This window comes from Pyrus communis, chromosome 11 (genome assembly GCF_963583255.1).
Source record: "Pyrus communis chromosome 11, drPyrComm1.1, whole genome shotgun sequence".
Taxonomy (NCBI): domain Eukaryota; kingdom Viridiplantae; phylum Streptophyta; class Magnoliopsida; order Rosales; family Rosaceae; genus Pyrus; species Pyrus communis.
The window spans coordinates 6597468-6621923 of NC_084813.1; the positions used below are offsets into that span (position 1 = coordinate 6597468).

At 35.5% G+C, this 24456-nt stretch overlaps 2 protein-coding genes across 4 annotated transcripts; both read right to left on the minus strand.

Moving 5' to 3' along the window:
* Nucleotides 1-12811: 12811 nt before the first annotated feature.
* LOC137749156 (26.5 kDa heat shock protein, mitochondrial-like) lies at nt 12812-14462 on the minus strand. The gene is made up of 2 exons (XM_068489269.1): nt 13790-14462; nt 12812-13356 (listed from the first exon to the last, which is right to left on the minus strand). Exons 1-2 carry the CDS (start codon nt 14106-14108, stop codon nt 12944-12946), a joined length of 732 nt encoding a protein of 243 aa, XP_068345370.1. The 5' UTR covers nt 14109-14462; the 3' UTR covers nt 12812-12943.
* Nucleotides 14463-17320: 2858 nt separating this feature from the next.
* LOC137708152 (uncharacterized) lies at nt 17321-20442 on the minus strand. 3 transcript variants are annotated; one of them, XM_068447159.1, is made up of 6 exons: nt 20245-20442; nt 19995-20131; nt 18829-19082; nt 18297-18387; nt 17718-17826; nt 17321-17638 (listed from the first exon to the last, which is right to left on the minus strand). In XM_068447159.1, exons 2-6 carry the CDS (start codon nt 19997-19999, stop codon nt 17585-17587), a joined length of 513 nt encoding a protein of 170 aa, XP_068303260.1. In that variant the 5' UTR covers nt 20000-20131; nt 20245-20442; the 3' UTR covers nt 17321-17584. The 3 variants fall into 3 exon arrangements, with proteins under 3 accessions (XP_068303260.1, XP_068303261.1, XP_068303259.1); XM_068447160.1 differs by having other exon boundaries at nt 17718-17784; nt 18829-19087; XM_068447158.1 differs by having other exon boundaries at nt 18829-19087.
* Nucleotides 20443-24456: the final 4014 nt, after the last annotated feature.

The window sequence follows — 24456 nt, forward strand, 5'->3', positions numbered from 1 at the left end:
GATGACAAACTGAGACGCTTTGTTTTGTGGACCGGAATCACCAGAGTGGCAATGCAAGGCCTGCAATTCAAACATTTGTTCTGGCATCCTGGAGGCCTTGAACCCAGCACCATTTTGCTTTGCAAGAACAGATCATCACTACTCTCATTGTTATGGCTTGATTGCACAGAATCCACTGGACAGTTTTTGAAACCAGAACCAAAAACCAAAATTAATGAAGATTAATTTCGTTTAGTTAACTATCATTAGCAAGTAAAAAGTATAAAAATAAAATATAAAGAAAACCCTAACCCTTCATCAGTAAGTACTTTGTACTCTAAGAACAGAAGAACAGCAGAGAGAACAGTAAGATGATGAAATGAAAAAGTGTCAAACATTGTAGTTTACAGACCCAACTGAGAAAACCCAATTCGTATTTTCAACTTTGAAAGGGAACAGAATGCTCCAATCCTAAACAGTTTTTGTTAAAGTGGGTAGGTGGTAGCCGGTAGGGTTTTAAATAATTATACCTGATTTGGGAAGTAAAGTCGTGAGTAAAAAGATGGAAGCCACAGTGATTATTGCAACTTTGAGGCCACGTACACGGTAGTTTCTGGTTGAAGGAGCCATCTGGAGCAGTACTCTTTGAAGGACCTGGATAAATCTTAAAATCCACTATTGGGATGTTCTGTTACAGTGAAGAGAAGGGATGCTGTGCAAGAAGAACAGGAGAAGAAAAGGATTGGTGGTTGATAAATGAAGAGGCTGTAATTTAAGAAGGTATTTATATTATTTTTAGACAAAGGTGGAATTAAAATTTAAAAATGCTGTTTCATTTCGACACTACATTTCTCTGTTGCCTGCCTTGGTCTTGCATTACACACCAATAAAAAGACACTGATTTTTGTTGAAAATGTAAATTTTTCTGGGTCTTTTTGGGGGCTGTTGCACCTGACACAAGGTTTTTAGTGAAAGACTGAAGTGACTATTTGACGATCTTGGGATAGGCATCTCGGTTAATCCATTGTCTTACAAAATGGTAGCACCCATCGGCCAATCACCCAAAAATATACTTCATCTCTCTTCTTTTATTTTTCTCTAAATTATTTATGTACAAATACTTTCTTGCTTGTGATTGGTCTTGGATTTCAAGATTAGTTAATGCAACGACGAATTTTGTGATGTCGCATTAAGGTGAACAACACAATCTAAGTTTATCGGCATCCATTTTCGTTTGTAAGGATTCTAAACAAGAATGATCTCCCTGCCCCCTATTTAACTTTTATTTCAAGTGTATAAGGGTTTGACGCCCTTTTTATTAGCGAGTCCTGTTGTATTTTCTTTGTTCAATCTTGTCAACGTGTTTGTCTGTTAGCCCTTTGTGGCCTTCCGTCCCTTTGGTGCGGCCATGATAATGACATTCCCAAATTTCCAAAAAAAAAATATATATATATATATATATATATATATATATTTGTCGAAATTTTGATATACAAATATCTAAAGAAAAGGAAAATGATGGAGAAGACTACTCCCATATTACTATTCTATAAGTTAAAGGACAATTTCCTCAATTATTATCAAATATTGGTCGGAACAAAATGCTAGCCAGTAGCATTCAACTATGGTATAGAATAATAGAAATAGTCCAAACAATTCCTACAGTCAATAGTTGTCCTTTCTTAACTGGTGATTGAGAAAGTTGATTGGATTGGTCAGTTTTTTACCATTTGTAGAAAAAACAAGGAGATAAAACAAAGTAGAAGATGATCATTTTTCTCCTGTGAATAATGTAATTTGATTTTGTAAATTTTATAATTGAAATCGTTAGATTTTATAATTTTTATTTAAAAATTATTTTAATTAGAGATTATTTAGTCATATAAACAGGATGTGTGTACAGTCATGCGTCAACAGTAAATTCACATGAAATTTTACATAGATATCACATGTCAACAAAAAACTGTACACACATCCTATAATTAGATTAAATCTGTTATGTATACCTTTAATTTATTTATGTTTGATTAGTCTACGATATTCTTCGATTTAATGAATAATAATTTTGTGATGTGATCACGTTCACGAGTAACAATATATCTTAGTGGTATAATCGGACATCTACAAAGCATTTAATAATGTCACTATGTGTTAGTAACTATAACTTATCAAATTATGCGAGTTAGGCGTTAAATGTTATGTCATGTTGTAACATTATTATAGAACTCAAAAATGAACAATGAAACAAAATTGTATATTCCATAAGAAAATATATAATAGATTAATAATATGTATATTGAAATGAAAATCGTTGCCTTTGTAACAGATATTGTTTACAATTGAGAATAGCCAATATAACTGAGTTTTTGCTTGATTAAAGTGAAAACTTACTCTGTTTGTCCAAAAAAAAAAAAAAAAAGGTGAAAACTTACACACATGCATAAGTTTAACCCTCTATGTATTTACTAGGAGTAGCTCCAGTGGAAGCTAATTGCCCAATTAATGGGCAATGGAATCAACAGCCGCCCCACCTCTCCCAAAACCCCGAATGGCTCCAGCCCATTCAAGCAATTGGGTTCAAGGTGAGGCCGAGGAAGAAGTCCGGCCAAAATCCACGACCTTAGCGCCTAACCCATATGATGCAAGGCTAACGTCAGCGTGACGTTAACCTCAATTTAAATAGTTAAAAAATAATAAAACATTTCAAAAATTATTAAAAATACAGAAAAAATCTAAGAAAATTATAATTTTTATACTAATATACCTAACCATGCTCTTCCACCTTTGGTTAAAAAGCATATCCAAAATTAAAAATGAAGTTAATTTTATTATTTTATTAAAAAATGATAATAATATTTTAATACCAATAGTCTAGACTATTCAGTTTAAGGATTAAGATGCACTTGCGCAGTTATTGTTTACGTAAGATAATTACTGTTCATTTAAAGAAATTGAGTTGTCTATTGCTAAAGAGAAGGTGAAAAACTGAGATTTGCTTTAACCATAATACTGTTTATAGAGCAGTGCATTGGAGAATCCAAGCAATATTAATTTATCACCGCAATAAATAGGTACAAGTGACCTCTCTGGTCATGAACACCATAAGAAAGACTCCAAGCTCCTCCAGTTGCACACCTGATAAAAGTGAGTACGCCAAAACAGTTCTAAGATTTTCACCGAAAAAGTAAACACCGAACAGTTCTAAAGATTTGTAAAAGCAAACACCAAACAGTTCTAAAGATTTATAAGCAAACACCAAACAGTTCTAAAGATCTATAGAAACCTGAGGACCAGAGATTTTCGTTACTTTCTACAGCTTTTGGACTTTGCAGAACAAGAAGTGGCAAAATTAACTGCCTCTTGGGAAACCTGCAATATTAACTCCTTTTCTTTCTTCTAGTTCAAGCTCCTCAATTTTCCAAAGAACTAGTTTGAAAACTGAGCAGCAGTTCAGCACTTATCCCCAAAAACAGAAAAAATAAAAAATAAAAAATAAAAAAAAAGGAGAAGAAGAAGAAGAAACCCTACTGATGATAATGAACTAGAGCACAAATGAAATCCCCAAGACCTTGCACTTTGAATTATCAAGTAGATGTTGTGGAAGCTCTCTTATTATCTCGCATTTAGAAATGAGAAAAAATTAAGGTGTAATTTCTTTTTTTGAACAAAATCATATATTAGTTTCGAAGGTTGCATTTGCATAATCAAGGTGTAATTTCTCTTACACAAAAAATAAAAAACAAGGTATAATTTCAAACGTATACGACTTCATTTCACTAAGACCCTTGTCATGAATCAATCTCATCCCCTAAATTCTGCTAAATAAAATCGTAAGAAATGAGTATTGTCCTCATTCATGTGTTCATTATGTCCTAAAAAATAAAAAATAGATCAGACATTAATTTTGTATGCCATAACTGAAAAACAATGTATGAGATAATCAAGTAGAGTTGTTTATCAAATACCATTCTTTCTTATATCTTTTTCCTTATAAAAAAAAACCAAACAAATTAAACAGATGGCCATGGTTGCAACCAGTTCCAATATAATCGAACATCAAAACTTTCCTCGCCACATTCGGCAAGGCCCTATCCCAAATATGAAAGTTATTAAAACTAAAACCAATACTAATAACTGCATCTATCAGGAAGTTTGTCTCCCTATAAATATGGTTTCAAGAAATTGCTTTAAAGTAGTCACCAATCACTTGATATCTTCAATGATCGATATTCCGCAAACGCCAATGGGTAAAGCAGCAGTCTTTAATAATTAACATCAATAACAAGCTTCAAATCACCTACCACACAAACTTTCTTGAAATCTTTTCCTTTAACTAATCAAAGAGCATCCCTCAAAGCTATAGCCTCCGTAACAGAAATGTTGTTTTCACCGAAGCTTCTTGCTCGAGTAACAATTGGTACTCCATCTTCATTTCTGATCACAAATCCAGCTGCTGCTTTTGAGTTGATAACCGACCATCAGAATTGATTTTCAAGTGCCTTCTTTGTGTCTGCCTTTCAAATTTTGCTTTCTACTCGACTCATCCACATTATTAGCTTGAATATAATCATTACCAAGGGTTGAAGCTAACATATAGACCTCACTGGGAGTAGGTTTACCATTTCTAGTACCACATTATTTCTATCTTTCCATATTTACCAGCAAATTAAAAGGTTTGAAAGCTTATATTTCTTATATCTAAACCAACACACTAAAGCCAATTTTTTTAGCTCTTTATGTCCTTAATAATACAAAAATGTTGACAATATGTTTTGAATGCTACTAAACTCATCACACTGTCTTATTTTTCCCCCACCTCTTAAAAAAATATTTAATAACATGTTTATTCTTTTATAAAAAGACTTTTAAACCCCTACCCCATTTCTCTTTCCCCATCCTTCTCTCCCTTCGGTTTTCATCTCTTCTTGGTCTCTACATCAACTGCCATGGCCTCTCCGTCAACTGCCACCGTCTCTCTCTCCGTCCCCTGTTTATCATTTTAGTACATTTGTTCTCTCTTTTTTCCAAAATCAATTCAAATCAGCTTGAATTTGCCTGATTAGGTTTTGATTGGATTACAATCATAGTGTTTTCAAAATTTGGGTTTGTTTTATTAGATTAGGCTCCATCCAACTTTCTAGACAGCTCCTTGTTGAGTGTTTTTGGAAAATTTCAGAAATTTTGTTTTATAAAATTAGGTTCCATCCAATCATCTACTTTGTCCTCTTGACTCACACCCTCAATTTTGTTACCAATTAACGCATTATGCTTGTAAAAGAAGTTCAAGGAGGACTGGTGGTGGAAACCAGACAATGGAAGTGTGGTGAAGGTTATTTAGAAGGGAGTTTTAACGAAACACTTCCGGTACTGTTCACTTTAACAAAAAATGGCATTTTTACTTTAAAAAGTCACTCATGGTTAGGGGTGGGCATAAAAATTGTCAAACCAGAAAACCGAATCTAACCATGACAAAAAAAAACCGTAAAAAATTGCGTTGACCAAAAAAGTCAAAACCAGAACAAAAAGGTCACTCGTGGTTAGGGGTGGGCATAAAAACCGTCAAACCGGAAAACTGAATCTAACCATGACAAAAAAAACTGTAAAAAACCACGTTGACCAAAAAAGTCAAAACCAAAACAAAAACCGAACCGAACCGTTTCAAATAGTTCCGGTTTGGAAATATTAAGAACCGTAGGAACTGGACTGAACCACTTTTAATATAAATTATTGTTTTTTTATTATTTTTATATAAATAAGACATTTTTCCTAGAAGACCATGTGCATAAACCCAATATTTTTCTTCACTTCTCTCCCCCTCCTTTGTTGTTTTATCACTTTTCTCTCCCTACATTATTTTTTTTCATTCTGTTCCAGTATATTATGCATTACGTAGATTTTAGTTTTAGTTTAAGATCTACACTTTGGTCTTGTCTTGATATGAGCCTTTCTATCTTTTGATTTATATTTATATGCACACTTTCTATCTTCCGGTCACAAATCTTGTAGATCTAGTAATGGAAACTTAAATTTACTTGAATTTATGGTTGAACTATGTGTTTGGTATTAGAAGTAGAAAATTAGAAAAAACATATATATAATTTTGGTTAGAACCGTAAACCGGTATGAATAGAACCGAAACCGTCATCAACGGAACCGTATGGTTTTAATAATAAATTTAAGCAGAATCGCATCAAACCGAATCGGACCGTGCCCACCCCTACTCCTGGTACTATTCACTTACAACCCATTTTTGTGTTTTTAATTAAAACTCAAAGTTTTCAAGTCTTTTTCATTAATTTTCCTTATTTAGAATTCTAGTGGGTGGGAAAGTAGACTTTCAATGTTTTTAAACTTTGATGGTAGATGTGATTATAACTGGGGTGGGAAAATAAGATAATTAGGTGAATCTATCATCACTCTATATTTTTTTAATAAAGAAAAAAAATGTTGCGAAGAGCTTTCAAGTAATATTCAATACTTTAAATGCTAGAGATTTTGATAACATACATCACTTTAAATGCTAAATAGACTCACATGAATTTGAAATTCTATTATGCTTTGCAGTATTTCAAAATTTTTTGTCTGTCAAATCATATAAAATCAGTGTCAACGTGTTTGACAAACCTTCCACAAAGAAGTGTAGCAACTTCGTATGATGACCAAAACATACACAACATTGAAAACAGTATTTACTTAGAGCAAGTCCATCCCTGAAAAAAATGCGTCAGCACTCAGCCTATTTAATTTACTCAGTGAACAGTGATAGATCCCAATAAACAGTAATAGACCAAATACATTTTCACCCCTAACAAAAAATTGCCTAGTCAATTTTTTTATTTTTTATTATAAAATAATAATTTTATTAAAAAAAAAGGGTAAGTCTGGAACCTCCACGGTTTCACTAGAACCCTCTATACTCTCCCTCTACATCCTCCTTAATTTGTTTCTTCGATCATCCCCAAACGCCAACTCTTGCCACTCCCGACGCGTCAACCTGCCTCTGCATCTCTCTTTCTTTCTCTCTCTCTCTCTCTCTCTCTCCATTCGGATTTGGAACTGCGTCTGTTGGGTAGAATTTTTGGGGTGGGGTTGGTGATGGGTATTGCCAATGTGCGAGGTGCTACAGTGGTATGTATTGATTTGGGGGTGGGGATGGGTGCGCTTCAGGTGAATTACCTGCCCAAATTTCCACCCCTTCCGTGCAGTTTCAACCTGCCCAAATTTCCCATACGATCCAATAAATGAATTACGTACAAACACATCTAATGCATTCCCACATTCAATCACATCTCCATGAACCTTCTTACCCAATCTCCAATCACAAGCAAACCCATAAGATTTAATCACAAAAGGGACTAACACCCACGTCCCACATTCTACTGTACATAGCAATGGCTTTGTTATACAGGCCATTGTCGACGAAGCCTCTGATCATGACCTTCCAAAGGAAGACGTCGGCAAAGGAGGAGGAGGCGGCAGAGAAGAGGGTGTAAGGTAAGAGGCAGAGCCCAGAGAGGAGTTGTAACATTCCACATCGTCCAGGGGAGTGGATCATGTAAGTCTTATATGTATATTCTCATCTCTACCTAGCACGAGGCATTTTGGGAGTTCACTAGCTTCAGAGTTCATCGGGACTCCGAAGTTAAGCGAGAAAGGGACGAGAGCATTCCCAGGATGGGTGACCCACTGGGAAGTTCTCGTGTGAGTTTCCAGAAACAAAACTGTGAGGGCGTGGTCAGGGCCCAAAGCGGACAATATCGTGTTACTGTGGAGTTAAGCCCAGGATGTGGTGGGGGCCCAGGCCGGGATGTGACAATTTGGTATCAGAGCCAATCCCTTACCAAATGTGTGTCGACGAGGACGTCGGGCTCCTAAGGGGGGTGGATTGTAACATCCCACATCACCCAGGGGAGTGGATCATGTAAGCCTTATATGTATATTCTCATCTCTACCTAGCACGAGGCCTTTTGGGAGTTCACTGGCTTCGAAGTTCATTGGAACTCCGAAATTAAGCGAGAAATGGGCGAGAGCATTCCTAAGATGGGTGACCCACTGGGAAGTTCTAGTGTGAGTTCCTAGAAACAAAACCGTGAGGGTGTGGTCGAGGCCCAAAACGGACAATATCGTGTTACGGTGGAGTCGAGCCTAGGATGTGGTGGGGGCCCGGGCCGGGATGTGGTGGGGGCCCGGGTCGGGATGTGATAGACGTAGTGGGCGATAAGGTTGGTGCAGAGGAAGATGTTGAGGGTGTAAATGTGAGATGACGTCAATCGGACCGTCCGATTGCTCAGTCGATTTTAGGCTGGCTTGGAGACCAGCTTGGGCTGGGTGCCAGCCTATCTACTGGGCTGGAGTGAAAAATCTGGGCGCCAGGCCATTATTTTGGTTGGGTGCCAGCCTATTGAAACTGCTGTTAAGGAATTGTTATTAGTATTTCAAAAATTTTATTCTACACTCCTCACAAGTGTATTTTTCCTTTTAATTATAAAAAATTCGGAATGCAAAATAAAATTTTTAGAGCGTCAAATTGTCAATAACAATTCCCATCTTGGAAACACACAATCAGTGGCGGATCCAGGATTTTAAACTCGTGGGGTCCCAATTATAAAGGTCAAAAAAATTATAGACAAAAATAACATTGAAAATTTAAATATAATACATTTCTTTCAAAAATCAAATGCAAAACAATATTACAAATTATAAAATCATAATTCAGGCGTCCATTACGAGGTTTCATAAGTTACTAGGGAGTACCTAAGTTATTGATTATCTAATATGAACCACTAAATTTAAAACACCGGTCAAATAAAACTCTCCCCATACTCCCACTATCTTTCTAACCAAACACACCATTTTTCTCTTTTACTAGTTTCCAAACATCCACCTTCTCTCTTACTAAGAACAAAGCTACCATACCGCCACCAACCACCTCCCTCCCCATTCTACCGAAGCTATGGCAGCTCCACCCCCAAATTTCACCAACCCATGACAGATCATATCCATCTTACTAACCTTATGAAGGAAATTTCACCCATAAGAAAAATTACTAAGATGGTTGAAATAATTTGGGGAAATTTGGGCTTGTGTACTGCCCCCACTAGACGACAGAGAAAGGTTGGAGGAGAAGTGGGTGACACCTACAGATGAGAACATGGCAGAAGCAAGGAGGAGAGAGGCAGGAAGGGTCCATATTTTCTTTCTTCTCCGTGCGCGGTCATCTTCTCCGAGAAGAAGACAGCCACTGCAACCTGCAACTTACAACCTGCACAGACCTCATGCTCGAGTACGAGGGGTCCTCATAAAATTTATAGCAGTGATTTAGGATCGCCGATGGGTCCTGGGACCTCCCAGGTCACTATGTGGATCTATCCTTGCACACAATACTGGTCACTCGGTTTATTACGGAAACACATTCAGTCTAAAATTTTGCTTTTATCAATTTAATTTAACCACTCTACTCCTTTTTGTTTGCAATTGGTGAGTTTCTTGAATAAAAATTGAGCGTTTGGTTTTCAACAATGCCGCTTATTTCCACAACACCATAATACCAAACAGGCCTTATCTTTTTCTTAGGAAGCGTTATTATATCAGTGCTAATCTCAATTTTTTTTCCTTTCCCAAAATTGGCTGTTCTTGTGTTTTCGGACTAGCAAAAAGAACATAAATATAATCAAGCTGTTTTACCCTTGCGGGGTTCGCAGCCTTGCTGCTGCTTGCAGAGGGACAAGAAAGTAAATTGCTGTTCTCAGTCAATTTGCCATCCATAACAGTCCTACATATGTTGTACAAAGCTCCAATTCGGGGCACATTGAGTCTCCATGTCTCAGAGTTGGGCCCAAATGATCGGCGTGGATTTGTTTTTTTTGAATGATCGGCGTGATTTTAGCTCAAACAAAGCACCACAATACAGCTTTCTTCTTTTTGGAGTAATACTAATTGTGGTAATGAACTTGTTTTTGGTTTGATACAACCATATTCTAAAGAGTGTGGAGTGTTATGTTTTAGCCCACCAAGATATTATTTTTCATGTGTATAGTCTTGCCATCTGTTATATTTTTTTGCATCTCCATAAGTGAAAGGAGATAGCGATGCGTGCAAGGGGTAGAGTTCGCAAAATAAGGACCTCGAAGAACTGAACAAACGTAGGACGCTACTTAATTTAACTTAAGAGTATCTTCAATGGGAGTCTCTATTTGGAAACTTCACCACCACCATTGAGGGACTCAAAAGGATTGAACATACTTGTCCCTAAAAGAATAGTAATTCCAATGAGTGTGTCCATATAGTATAGTCCTTAAACTTAGGGACTAAAAGATTAAAAAAATCATCGTAATTTTCAAAAGGAAAGAAAAAAAGCAAAAAGCTATTAGGATCGTTGATTTCCCTTCAATAAACAAAAGGAAAAAAAAAAAATCAGTGGAACCTATGCATGTAGCTACTATGGGTGGGCCAAGTTTTTCACTCAAAATGCCCACTAGGCTCCACCACTTTAGTCCCTATACTGTCCCTATATGTGGGGACTTACCTCATGTATCCAGTTAATCCTTATACTTTACAGACTCAGTTTTTTGGTGTATTGGAGAACATTATTCCTCATTTATAGGGTCTATATGATTATAAGGACAACTTTCTTCTTTTTGGAGTAATACTAATTGTGGTAATGAACTTGTTTTTGGTTTGATACAACCATATTCTAAAGAGTGTGGAGTGTTATGTTTTAGCCCACCAAGATATTATTTTTCATGTGTATAGTCTCGCCATCTGCTATATTTTTTTCCATCTCCATAAGTGAAAGGAGATAGCGATGCGTGCAAGGGGTATAGTTCGCAAAATAAGGACCTCGAAGAACTGAACAAACGTAGGACGCTACTTAATTTAACTTAAGAGTATCTTCAATGGGAGTCTCTATTTGGAGACTTCACCACCACCATTGAGGGACTCAAAAGGATTGAACATACTTGTCCCTAAAAGAATAGTAATTCCAATGAGTGTGTCCATATAGTATAGTCCTTAAACTTAGGGACTAAAAGATTAAAAAATTATCGTAATTTTCAAAAGGAAAGAAAAAAAGCAAAAAGCTATTAGGATCGTTGATTTCCCTTCAATAAACAAAAGGAATAAAATAAAATAAAAAATCAGTGGAACCTATGCATGTAGCTGCTATGGGTGGGCCAAGTTTTTCACTCAAAATGCCCACTAGGCTCCACCACTTTAGTCCCTATACTGTCCCTATATGTGGGGACTTGCCTCATGTATCTGGTTAGTCCTTATACTTTACGAACTCGTTTTTTGGTGTATTGGAGAACATTATTCCTCATTTATAGGGTCTATATGATTATAAGCTTTTAGGACTAGCATTGAAAATGATGTTATTCCAATTCAAGATATTTCATGACAGACCCAAAATATAGTCTAGTTCATGGATTTCATGACAGATTGTTTGAGCTTGAAATATTAGATTTGGGCTGAATGTGGATAATTCACATTAGGGTTTAATTCTCAGCCTAATGATATTCCTTCAGGCTAGATGGTATTCAAATATCCAGCCCCTGATGAATTCGGCCGAGTCTTAACAGAAATGAGATTTTTAAAAGGATCAGGTGGAAAAATGATTCCGCTGAGTCCTAATTAAAGTGAATTGTACTGGATCAGAAAGAGTTTTGATAAGCTTTGAATCATCTAAGAATCAAAACTCGTTGCGGATAAGATAAGAAATGTATCTAAAGCATAGGAGGACTAGGTTCAAAGTCCTAGTTCTAGTCGAAGTGGTCGAAATCATGTGCAAATTGGTTTTGGCTAGTGATAAGATAATGTTAAGAATACCAAAGAAGTGCCGAGGAAGTATGGTTGCATTAAGACTCTACTTCAGCATACTTGTTCATTGCGAAACTTGCTCTTATAAATAGAAGTGATCTTGCAACGTGAAAAGGACCTTCAACTTAACACACAAATGCCCTGCACAAAATCTCTCTCTACGCGAAACCTTCTCATTCTTTGAGAAATCACTAACTCTCTCCTAACTCCGTCAACATATCTTCAGTTTGGTAACAGTATTATGATGACAATCGATGGCATCTTCAGTTTGGATTAACAGCACTGGGGCTGTAGAATCAGGCGGCCAAGAAGCCTCTTTAGCTTGGAGTAACAACACTGCTTTGGGTTCAGCTAATTACCTATCCAAACCTCAACTCGTGAAAAGTCCTTGGTCTTCTCATGAAAGAGGTCATGTTGTTAGCCTTTCAGCAAAGTGAGGTGTTGCCAAGTTACTCGGTGTTCGGCACATTAAAAGCTGAACTTTTACTGAGACACATTCCTTCCTCCGCCGTGGTCGCTTGGACATAGAAGTCAGCAGAGCATCACATCAATTCTACTCGCAGACCAAGCTCAGTTACAAGTTGGCACGTCTGTATTGACTAGAAGGATGTAATTAGCTCATTAATTGCTCAGCCTACACATTATGTAGGCTAAATAATTTTTAGGTTCAACATATACTCAAAATACAATATAAATCATGACGATCCACCACCTTGTCAGATGAGGCTTCAATAATTTATTGTATTTAGTGAACGAAAGAGAAAAGATATACACTATTTAAAATCCTGAATTTCTATGAATTGTATCCAACTCCTTAAAAATTACAAGTGAATACTCTAAACTTTCAAGATTCACAAATTTTGATTGAACACCACCCTAGATATATACTATTTAAAATCCTTTCTGACTATTGAGAAAAATGATGGTGCAAAAAATAATAATAAAAAAATGAATTTAATCACCTATCATCTGAAAGAGAAAAAAATAAAGTTAAATTGATTCGAAGGGCTACCATAAGAGTTGTCGCAAATGTTTATTCATAATCTTAAAACACAGATCTTTCAACAAGATGGGGAGTCATCTCAACATGAACAAATACACAGCCACACACATACACAAATATATCATTTTCGATCGATCAGATTCCCCGTCAATTTATATTGACCTCCTTCACCTCCTTCTTAGGCTTCTCAGTTTTAGGAATGGTTATGCTCAGTACCCCATCCTTCAACTCTGCCTTTATATCATCAACTTTGGCATCATCAGGCAAACTGAGAGTTGTGTTATAGTAACCATAGCTCCTTGATGACCAATACTCATCATCCGACCCTTCCTCGTCCTCGTCTTTGTGCTCTCCCTTGATTTCCAGAAACCCGTCATGAACAATGATCTTCACATCCTCCTTGGCAAGCCCTGGCACATCATACCGCAGTTTGTAGCTGTCGTTTTGCTCTTTGACACGCCCGGACAGCGACCATGGTGATATGTTTAGGTTGTCAAGCAGCCTGTTTATGTTCTCAGTTGCTTGCACAATTGCATTTCCAAGGCCTGAGGGGAAGAATTCTAGGAAGTCCAAAAGAATTAATTCGTTAGAAATTTCACTTTGCGCTGTGCTTTTACAACCATTTCATCAAAAGTCATATTTGAGAGATGACTTTGAAAAACAAGGTGACACACTGCATACAGTGAATATGAATCACACTTTTAAATACAATTAAACAATAAGGTAAATAACCGATAATTCATGTTCACAGTCTAACAACATAATATTAAAATAAAATGTCGGGCTGTCAATTGAATTATACATGTTCACAGTCTAACATATATAATTTTAAGAGGAGTTGAAATAATCAATGATTCAAATTGAAAGTATGTTGTTAATAAGATATTTCGATTAATTAACCATCTGACAACAAAATATACTAGTACGTATGAGAAAATTTAGCATCAAAGACTAGCAAGAAAAATAAAATTGTAGAGGAGTCAAGGAAAGTACCATAAAGCGAAGGGGCGAAGTCTCTGTCATTGTCCCTCCAAAGGCCCCTTCTGCGTTGCCTTCTAGGGAACAACCTCGACCTTTTGCCCTGAGACACAGCGACATCTTTGTTCTCCGATTTCTCATCGGATGCCTTGTCGTTAGCTGCCGTAGAAAACCTCTTCGCAATCTCATTGCCAACTTTGCCTCTGCACTCTCCACCAACTGTCCTCTCACCAACACCGTGACCTAGAAGAGAAGAAGCAGCAGAAAAAGGTGGTGGAGAAAGCACCCTTTGGCTCTGGTGCAACTTCTTGAACGCCAAACGTGCCAAAGCCATTGAAAGATAACTTAGTTAACTCAAGGGTTATGAAGATCTAGGATTTGTGGGTATTTGTTGTTAGGATGTTTGCTGATGGAGAAAGGAGGAGGGCAGTGACTGAATTTAGAGGGACTTGCGCTTGGGTTTTAGACAAGTGTGTAGAAGAGTCTGACAGGTTCTGGCGCGTGGAATAGTGGACACGTCACAATTTGAAGGATGGTTCTTGATAATTCTTTCCTTTTCCTATCGAAGTTCTTCGATCCTTCTCAAACATGTCATGAGATAAGGTTTAACACAGGCACGATCAATTGAAGAGTAATGCTACGTTTATCGTATTTTTCGTATCATATTTATATTTGTACTATTTTTTTTATTAAAAGTAAAGTTTATGAATAAATGAGACTCATATTTTTATGAGAGAAATGATACAAATATAGTATTAAAAATGTGATAAGAATATCATTTTTGTTTGACAAGTGTTTCCATCTAGCCAAGGGAAATGCACCTGATCCCACGTCTTTTCACTACGTTCACTTTCTTGCTTTTTACATTAACGATTACTAAGGGATAATGCTAAGGAAATTAGATGATATAGAAATTAATAATTGAATTATTACTTAAATATTGATAAACGTGCTTATTTTCTATGAGTGACACGCGATTTGGTTTTAAAATTTAGCCTCTCTAGCATTACTCTTTTGAGAAGTAATCCAACCTAAGACATGTTAAAGACTTTTTGTAAGATTATTTTGAAAAGGTTGTGCTATGCACTTCTTTTCGCTTCTTACATATTTTTTTTCTTTTTCAATCATTGAATTAAATAAATTAAAAAAATAAAAAGATAAAAATTAACAAACGGTGTGTAAATGAGTGTATGGATAACAGCTTCATTTTAAAAACAAAATTTACTATTTTTCATCAAGTTATTTTATTCATATTAAATTTTATAGCTATCTTTACACAAGGGTTACTCTTAGAGAGGAATATTAGTTATATTTCTCTCTTAGCACTTTGCCTTTTTCTTAGGCACATTAAATCTCAATGTTGACATAAAAATTGACGTTAAACTATGAGATGGTAGAGAGTTCAAGTAGAAGTGGGTTTGAAAGAGCCCCTTAACATTCTTCAAAATGTATTTTTTCTTTCTAAATATTGAAAGCTTAAAGTGCACAATAATTATTTTTTTAAAATAATAATAACAGCACCCGTTTTTATCATAAATGAAATGACTTTTTGACAATTAACCCCAAAATCATATGCAACGGAGGGCCAAGAAAGTCATACTAATTGGACCAAAGACCAAAATAAAAATATGATAATGCTAAGAAGATCAAATTTTTTGAACCAAACTTGCAAATCAAATGATACAATTATAGATGATTGAATTATTAATTAAGTGTAAATTAACATGCTTGTTTTTTTTATAGTTACACATCATTTGGCTTAAAAATTTGGTCTCTTTAATATTATCCATAAAAATATATTTCATATATTAAAGAACGGAACCAACTTCTTAAAGTAAGGGGTAATGCTAGAAACTAATTGTGCAGACTAATAGAGAGTATTCAATTGGGAATTTGAGATATTTCAATAGATTTATAAATTCATGAATTTTTATAGAGTTTAATTGATTTGTAGATATTTCATATAAAATTTTAATTCAATTCTCTCAAAATCAAAATCTCATAGGGAGAAGTAAGATTTGTGAATAAGTAAATTACACTACAAATCTCTCTAATTCTCTCTAAGAGCATCTCCAAGAGATATGTCAAAATGTCCAAATTATCTATAACAATAAAAAAAAAACACTAATATTCTCCAACTGAAATGTCAATTCCTATGTGACGATAATATAATTTGGCAAAAAAGAGGCTACTGTCAAATTTGACAGCAGCTTCAAATATTTTTTAATTAATTATTAAATATTTTTTATTGGGTATTTTTTTATATCGTACATCTTTCTTTTTCTTTTTCAACCGACGAAAGGTCTCCACATCCTCGCCTTCCGTCCTTGTCCAGCTACTGGGTTTCACTTCAGTTTAATTATATTTTCTTGGTTTCTTTATGCTGTTTTGGGATTTTGGCGTCTGTGCCATTCTCCCTTTGTTTCTCGCCGGAGGTCCCTGTTCTAATGAAATTCTTCTTGGTTCCACCAAAAAAAATAAAAAAAAAAAAAAAAAAATCAACGAAGGTGGACGGAGCCATTTAATAATTAATTAAATGTTTGTTATTAATTTTTTTTATTTGTTTAATAATTTATTTTATAATGTAATCAAATAACAATTTAATTTATCGGATAGAAAGTAAAAATTTAAAATATGTTAAAGTGCCATGAGCTACCAAATTTAAATTTCATTTTCAAAATTTAACATCTCCATTGAAGATAGTCTAATTCCTCAACTTTTTCAAATTTATGTTTGGATGAGGGAAATAAACTTGGAATTTCAATTAAAGTTAAAATTTGTAAATTAACATGCACCAATTCATAAATGTAGAAATTTAGAATTTATGTGTGGAAAAAAAAAAAAACCTTGAAATTTGAGATTATCAATTTCTAAGATTAAATTTCATGTAAATAAATGTCATTTTCTAATTTATATGATTAAGAGTTTAAAAATAACAAATTCCGTATTCAATTCCAATGTTCTTTTTGTTAACTAAACAAGAAAATTCACAAATTCTAGAAAATAAAATCCCGTAATTTCAATTTCCGTCATTTTAAAATTCCTTAGTAATCTTAAATTTCTTCATCCAAATAGTGTAAAATCAATTTCCAATTGAATACATCTTGACTATTATATACTTCTTAAACATCCTAATTTTTTTTTTTGTCAAACGATAAATTTTGTTAGATTAACCACCGATCGGGTTCGAACTCACGCTGTCATGCAGTGGCTTAACTCATTTCCACAATTGTGGTAAATGACCACTTACCTTTAAAATCTTAATTGAATACCTAAATTTTAAAAGGATTTTAATAAACTGTCTTAAAACCTAATTGAATACACTTGGAATTTCATAAAATTATTTAAAATCCTGATTAAATATCCTAAAGTCATCAAAAGAATTAAAATCCCAATTGAATATTCAATTCGGCTCAACTCATTTACAACCCTATGCACAATTTCAGGGAAATCATATTTCCACTTTGACCCATAACTAGCAAAGAAAGTGGGTTCGGTCCCAGATATAAACAGAAATGAACAATGAATGGAAAGCGTACACAAAGGTCAATCTTCGTCTTCCAAAACCCCCCACTAAGAACAGTGGAAGAAACCAATCCTATAAAATCAGTTTGAATGCAAAACAAGGTCGCATCTAAAATGCCGCGAGAGTTAAAATCCAAGAACAAGCAAGCAAAAAATGATGTGATAGTTGATGATACACAAGCCATGCTATTGCTTCCTATTTTCTAGGAGGCAGTAATAGTGTTACAAACACCTGGATGAACTTTCGTAACTAGCCAGCTTAAAACTCTCTAGTACCTCTGCCGCTCAATCGTACAGCCCTTCTTGCTCCCAAATATCCACGAGAAAATCTACCATTTCCTGTTAATGTAGGAACCAGGAAAATAAATTAGATAGTGTGTTTAAGGATAATAGCGGGCAGGCAGGGGCAGGGGCTCACCGGGAGAGGAATAGGCTGAGGAAAAGGCTTGGAACTCCCTAGTAAACTTTCATACGACGCATTCAAACTGCAAGGGCACAATGATTTAACCATGCTGAGACAATGAGTGCTGACAAAGTACAGAAAGGTACTCATGAGTACCCATACCCTACTTTACACTTGAGAGTGAACGAAGCACTCAACGGACAATTTCCCAATCCCCAGTTAGTACAAGCAATGCAACTTGGAATGATTAAATCCTTGCATTCATAAATAAAACTAGCGTTATGGGGAACTATTATTAGCACTCCAATAATCTCATTCTACACTCCTCAAAAGTGTATTTTTCCTTCTAATTATAGAAAGCTGGAGTGCAAAATGAGATTTTCAGAGTGCCAATAACAATTCCCATTTGGGAAAATTATTATCTTTTTTATTTTTAAAAATTCACTGATGAATGTGAAAGACAGGTTGTATTCAATCGTCTAGCATGTATCTGGTTAAGCAAGAGGTCCTATGAACAAATAGTTCTTTCTGGCAGATCTAAGCATAAGAGGTCCAATGAGCTTGAATCGATAAAGAACAGAAGAAGCAACTTACCTTAATTTGGGTTCTCGAATTTTCTTTGATGGGCTCTCAGACTTTTTATTCCCTACCCAACGGTGCCTAGTCTGGTTCCAGAGAAGAAGACCTGCACCACAAATCCCAAGTAATATAACTTAAACAAGGATCCACACACATTCGTCAAGGAAAAAAAAAACATATGATAGCAAGATACACAAAATGACAAGAATAAAAGTTGTACGTCCTTCTTGAAACCATAGAAAGTACAGTAACTGTAAAAAAAACCCTTACAAGATTATATTTGTAATGAAATTTAATAGGAAAAAGTTCAAAATAAAAGGGGAAACAGGGTTGTTAGTAACACATAATTAGTTGACTTCATTACAGGTGATTATACTGCCGAAGCGGCGGAGTCTTTGGAATGTCATGAGGAGTCTGTACATGACCCACCTGATAATAAGTCATTAAACCAATTTCCAATGTGAAAAATCGACTCTCAGAAATGTGAACATGAAATCCCCAGGGATTAATAAAACCTTAAAAAGCAACAAATAAGTAAAGAACTTGCCATGATTTACAAATTCGGAAGGGGTGCTATTGCTGCCAGAGCCACCATGCGGATCAAGCGTCTGGTTTGTGCTGATTGATGAGATGCTTCCCTGGGACTGAACTGCACTGTTGTCCATATCCCACGTGCTGGTGGTCCAGAAATCCTCTGATATGCTTGGTTTCTTTTCAGTCCGACGTTCGTTTAACAACCCTTTTGGTGGCTCGTTCACTTTAGTTTTCAGTGCGTTCTTACTATGGCATGCTAGACAACCACTGCTCTGTTACAAACCACATCTGATTCTGTTAGAAATCATATACAGTTATATAATTTAACAATACTAACTAAACATAAAATCATATGATAGATTTGCAAACCATCACCCCAAGAAAGAACAGGCAAAGACAAAACAAACAAAACAGAACATTTTATTTCTTCAAAAAGATAAGAACTTGCATTGTCGATACAAATGTGTAGTATGGCAAGTGAACACTGAGCAGAAAATGTCCTCAACTATAATTACAAAGGGCTCAACATAAGCAAAAAAGAATACAAATCCCCCGCACTAACATAACTCCAGCTCCTGATATCATTACTAGCCATGAGTACTCTGCTAAACCTCTTAATCAGGATATGCTTACAGGTTACAGCCAAATTCCAAAATTCGAAATCATCGAAGGAACCATGTTGGGGCGGCTCTAGTAGATATTATCCAACGATATTCATTCCATCAACATTATTACCAAAGAGATGTTGAATCCCCTCTGATTAGCATCTGATTGGATTGACTTTAATCTAATTGAATCATAACCCGTTGATAAAATAAAATTTCAAGTCCAACCGTATAAATTCCCAATTTCTATGTGTTTCCTGTTTTCACAAAAAAATAAATCTGAAAACCTTTTAGCTTTACTTAACCACATACAATCATATCACTAGGCTAAGCTAATAAGTTGGTGAAACTCCAAAAACTAAATGCAAGTACAAATCCCAAAATCCCATCTTCGATTCATCAATTCGCAACGCTAAAATGCAATCCATTTACTCTTAGTTGCCTCCCAATCAAATCAAGTACAACTGAATCTAATTTACTCCACAAAGATAACAAATGAAGAACACCCAGAAATCCCATTGAACTACCTATCCAATAAAATTTCCAAATCCAGAAAAGGAATCAGAAAACTTACCCCATGCATGCAATACAAGGAAGACCCAGAAAGCAGTATCAGATCTAAGGATTTTCCCAGGAAAATGTAAAACCAATCAGCAACAAAATCCGATGGAAAACCGATTGCAGGAAAGAAAAACCAGAGAGCCCCTCCTCCTGAGAATTCAAACAAAAAAACCATCACATGGGTCTCAATCCAACGGTTGAAACTTACCAAAAGAAAAAAATTAAGATAAAAAGGAAGAATATTTGATGACACCGAGACTGACCCGTGAGAAAATGTTTCTGCTTTGATATCAGTCTCTTGCTCTCATTCCTGAAACCGAAATCCAAAGGCACCCGCTTCTTGAAGCAAAGAAGCCCAGAAGGGATGGCCCTTTGGATTCTTTGAGTTTTCCTTCTTCTGGTTCTTCGATGGCAATAGCAAGGGCAAGAAACGGAACACTAAATGTACGATCGAGATGGAAAGTATAATGGGATTCGTCCGTGGGAGCTTCGATTCCCCACCATTTAATTAGTTTTCGTGGGGCTTGTACTCGCTAATTTACCGTACATGTTTTTACATTTCCCCACCATAAATTTGACCACTTATAAAAGCTTTTGATACTGATTAAAAAGAAGGGTTGTGCTATCCCACATCTTTTTTTATTTTTCACACACTTATCATAATTTTTAGTTGTCGAATTGAAGGAATTGAAGAAAATCAAAGAACAAAAATTAAAAGGGATGTGTGGGAGATAAAAAAGGACGTGTGAATAGCACCGTCCAAAAAGAAATACTTTTGATAAAGTCAAAAATAGTATTCGTCAAGGTACCAACTAGTTGGAATAGGTTAAGAGCAATGTCTATTTAATTCACCTAAATAAATGGTAATTAACTTTCATGAACAGTAATTGATCAAGTACATATTTATTTCTAAAAAATAAGCTAGTTCAAAGTCTAGTCAATTTGTATTAAAATATTATTAATTTTTTTTACAAAATAATAAAAAATTATTTTATTTTTAAATTCGAATAGGATTTTTAACTAATCTTGTTATGTCATGTGTCATTATTAGAAAGTATAGAAAAAAATTAAAAAAAAAAAAATTGTTTTATTTGTTTTGTATTTTTAAACAATTTTTAATAAATTAATTAATCTGGACCGTTGGATTTCAAAAAGATTGAAATCCAACAACCCAAAATTGGACACGTGGCCAACGTTAATAATTTTGACATTTTTTTTTTCAAGTTTTTTGGTCAAAAAATCTAGACCGTTGATCGAGGAATCGGACGCCCTAGATTTTGCCACGTCACTAGCTGTTGGGTTTGAAATTCAAATTTTTTTTTACCGTTGGAAATCCAACAGCCATAGCCATGCCACGTGGCCCATGTTCCGTGCCTTTTTAGTGCCCCTGTAGCGCGGGCCTAGCCTCTGTCGTGTTGTCGAGGACGCACGCCCATGCGCGAGTGTTTTCCATGCGCCTGATGCAAAAAACAAAAATCTATTGTTCGTTGGCATCAGCATGATGCCATATAGGTCAGTTACTACCTTAGCCCATTTTGGGCTAGCCTACAAATTGGGGTGGACTTTGGGCCAGCCTTTTTTTAGGGATGGAGTGGATTTTTTGTGTGGCAGACTATTTTTTTAAGCTTTGGGCCAATCTAAAAAAAGGACTAAAGTTGCCCTAACAGAAGAAAAAAAAAAAAACGAAATCGAATACCGAATTAAATCGAATTGTAAAAAAATCAAACCAAATTATAATTTATTGATTCAGTTTCGATTTTAGTGGTTCGAACGAACTGAACCGAACATCAAAACCCTTAAAATGACCTCGTTTTATGTATTATACTATACCAAACTAATACACCCCTCGTCCTCTCCGGACTCCAGACTCCAGACTCAATAGTCAGTACTCTGCTTCCAGTCTCCAAACTTCAAATTTCAAACTCAATACCTTGACCTTGTCGCTTGCTTCCAAACTCCGAACTCCTTCATCTTGACGTCACACACCTGACACTTCGCCTAACTCGCTCATCGTCGGCTCTCCCACGTCGCTCAATATACCGCAATACGCTTCCCTCCTTTTATGTGATATGTGACCACCCTCTTCACTGTGACCTCTCCGAATTGCCAGACTTTGTCTTTGACTCTTCCGACCTCACCATCAAGGTAAGTCCTCCACATGGCTATATTTTAGAACAAAATAATATAGCAATTTTTGAAGTTCGATTTTGAGTAAAAGTTGGGAAAGTTCGTGAAAAAATGGAAATTGAGGGAGTTCAAGGGTCAAGCAATTTGGATTCGAAGGGAAGGATGTGGGAGGAAGGGTTGAGTAAGTGTTTTTTCATGCTGATAAGATCGATTTCAAGAGTTGAGATATCCAGTTGGAGAAGCACTTGAGGAGAGGTTAAGAGAGAAGGGTGGTGAATGCAAAAATGGAAGAGTGGGAGATTGATTTAGCTAAGTTGGATATAGGAAATGTTATTACTCATGGAACCGATGGCACCGTGGTGTTACAGCCTTGCAGATAGGGGTGCGCAAAAAAATCGAAAAAATGAAATTGAATCCAATCAGATGAAAAAAAATAGTAAAAATCTAGGTTGACCAAAACCGTTCAAACTTGGACCGGAATCGAACCGGTTTGCAATGGTTCCTGTTCCAGTTTCTAATTCTCAAAAATTGTCAGAATTGCACCAACCTGTCTATGTTAATTATTTAGCCCTTGTTTTATAAATACTATATCCAAACTAAAAATCTATCTTAAAACTCTCAACCTAAAAGCCCAAAAGCCAAACTAATTACCCCACCTTATCCATTCATCTACAGCTGCCTATGTCACATTCCAATTTCCATCCTCTCAACTTTTTTTTTTTTTTTTTTTTTTCTCATTTATCTTTCAGTTTTGCTAACCCACTCATACCAACTAGTATTACCGTCTAGCTGTCACTTTAAGTCAGATATCTCACGTTCGACTCACATGGATGACAATAACGTATTATACTTGTTTTAAGTTTGATACTTAGTAAGTGGTTGTCCCATTATGTAGCATAGCCTAATCTCCCCTTAGGCCTTCCACATTGGTTTAGTTGAGTGTGATATCTATATATAAGAATAAGACAGTATGGGTTTTATTCGTATTACGCTAGACACTATAAATTTCATTCGTATTACCTGATGTGAGTTTGATGGGAGTAGTTTTATACATAAAATATGGGACTCGTCTACTTTTTTCCTCTATTTTTACGATTAATTATCTATTTTCTCACTATTGTCATTTGTTGTATATGAATCACACTTATACATTCAATATATTATATGGATGCAAATTTTGTACACAATTGATTTGATGAAATTTTACCTACACAAAAGAACAAGCACCGTTAGCTTGGTTGATGAACACCCTAAAAAGGGGGAGTTTTAAGTAGTTTGAGAGAAAAATTGAACTTAGAGAGTTTTAAGTAGTAAGTGGCGATCACCATTTCCTTTGTTTGACCTAATTATTTATAGAGATTAAACCCTAGTAGGCAATTGGTAAAGAAGGTTGCAGACCATACTGGGCAGTCCTTGATGGTGCAGACCAGTCTTCATAATCCTGGTAGCTAGTAATTATGAAGGTCCTTATTGGTAGGAGTGCTGGCATACTGGATACCCAAGGGGAGACTCTAAAGAGTAGTTTTTTTCCCACCATTGGGTCAGGTATGGCTCAATAGCATGATATATCATTGGTGACCTAGTGTACACATGATATATTGGTATTTCAAAGGCATATTATCCACAAGGCATACTAATGTCACATTCCTTTGAGGTAATATGTGGTCTACTCATGACGTCAAGAGTAAAGTCGTCAAAGTAAGCGTATAGTCGTTGTCCTTCTCTTATTAGATGTGGTTAGTTTATCTTTTCACACATTATACTTAAATTTAAGAACCACATTTTTCGGCTCATTGTGTTGGATTTTCATTCAATATAAATCAACTTTAAATGGTCCTAAATAGGAATGTGAGATTAGGGTTTAATGCTAAGATTGTATAAATCTTATATCATATTAGGCTTATAAACCTATGTCTTGGACTCAGTGTTTAAAATATCGACATAAGTGGAAATATAGATATGCAAACTTGTGAAATTATGGATGGATATATAAATATCGGTTGCCCGCGACGGCAATTATTGAAATTTGCAATGGTGGGTATAATAATTCATTCAAATTTAGTCAAAATTAGAGAAAACAATTCTCAAAAAAAAAAAAAAAAAAATTGAAATTTGCAATAGGTTACGACAAATTTATGCAGTGAATCGGTAAATATCGTCGATATTCATTGATTTTCCTATATCTCGTCGACATAAGGTGAAGTTTGCATTGCCCCCCTCCTCTTAAATTTCCATATCAATCCTTAATTTTTGGATATTTTCACATAAATATTGACAATTTCGTGGATATTTTAAACATTGCTTAGACTGCAAATAAGGGTAATAGGATGTTTGAGTTATATACCAAT

What these genes read in the sequence shown, in the direction of transcription:
- LOC137749156 (XM_068489269.1), bottom strand. Translation starts at nt 14,108, where the DNA reads ATGGCTTTGGCACGTTTGGCGTTCAAGAAGTTGCACCAGAGCCAAAGG. An exon ending in CTTCGCCCCTTCGCTTTATG is followed by an intron (nt 13,357 to 13,789) that starts GTACTTTCCTTG and finishes TGGACTTCCTAG; the next exon opens with AATTCTTCCCCTCAGGCCTT.
- LOC137708152 (XM_068447158.1), bottom strand. An exon ending in TTCCGAATTTGTAAATCATG is followed by an intron (nt 18,388 to 18,828) that starts GCAAGTTCTTTA and finishes TTTGTGGTGCAG; the next exon opens with GTCTTCTTCTCTGGAACCAG. An exon ending in ATTCGAGAACCCAAATTAAG is followed by an intron (nt 17,827 to 18,296) that starts GTAAGTTGCTTC and finishes GTACTTTGTCAG; the next exon opens with CACTCATTGTCTCAGCATGG.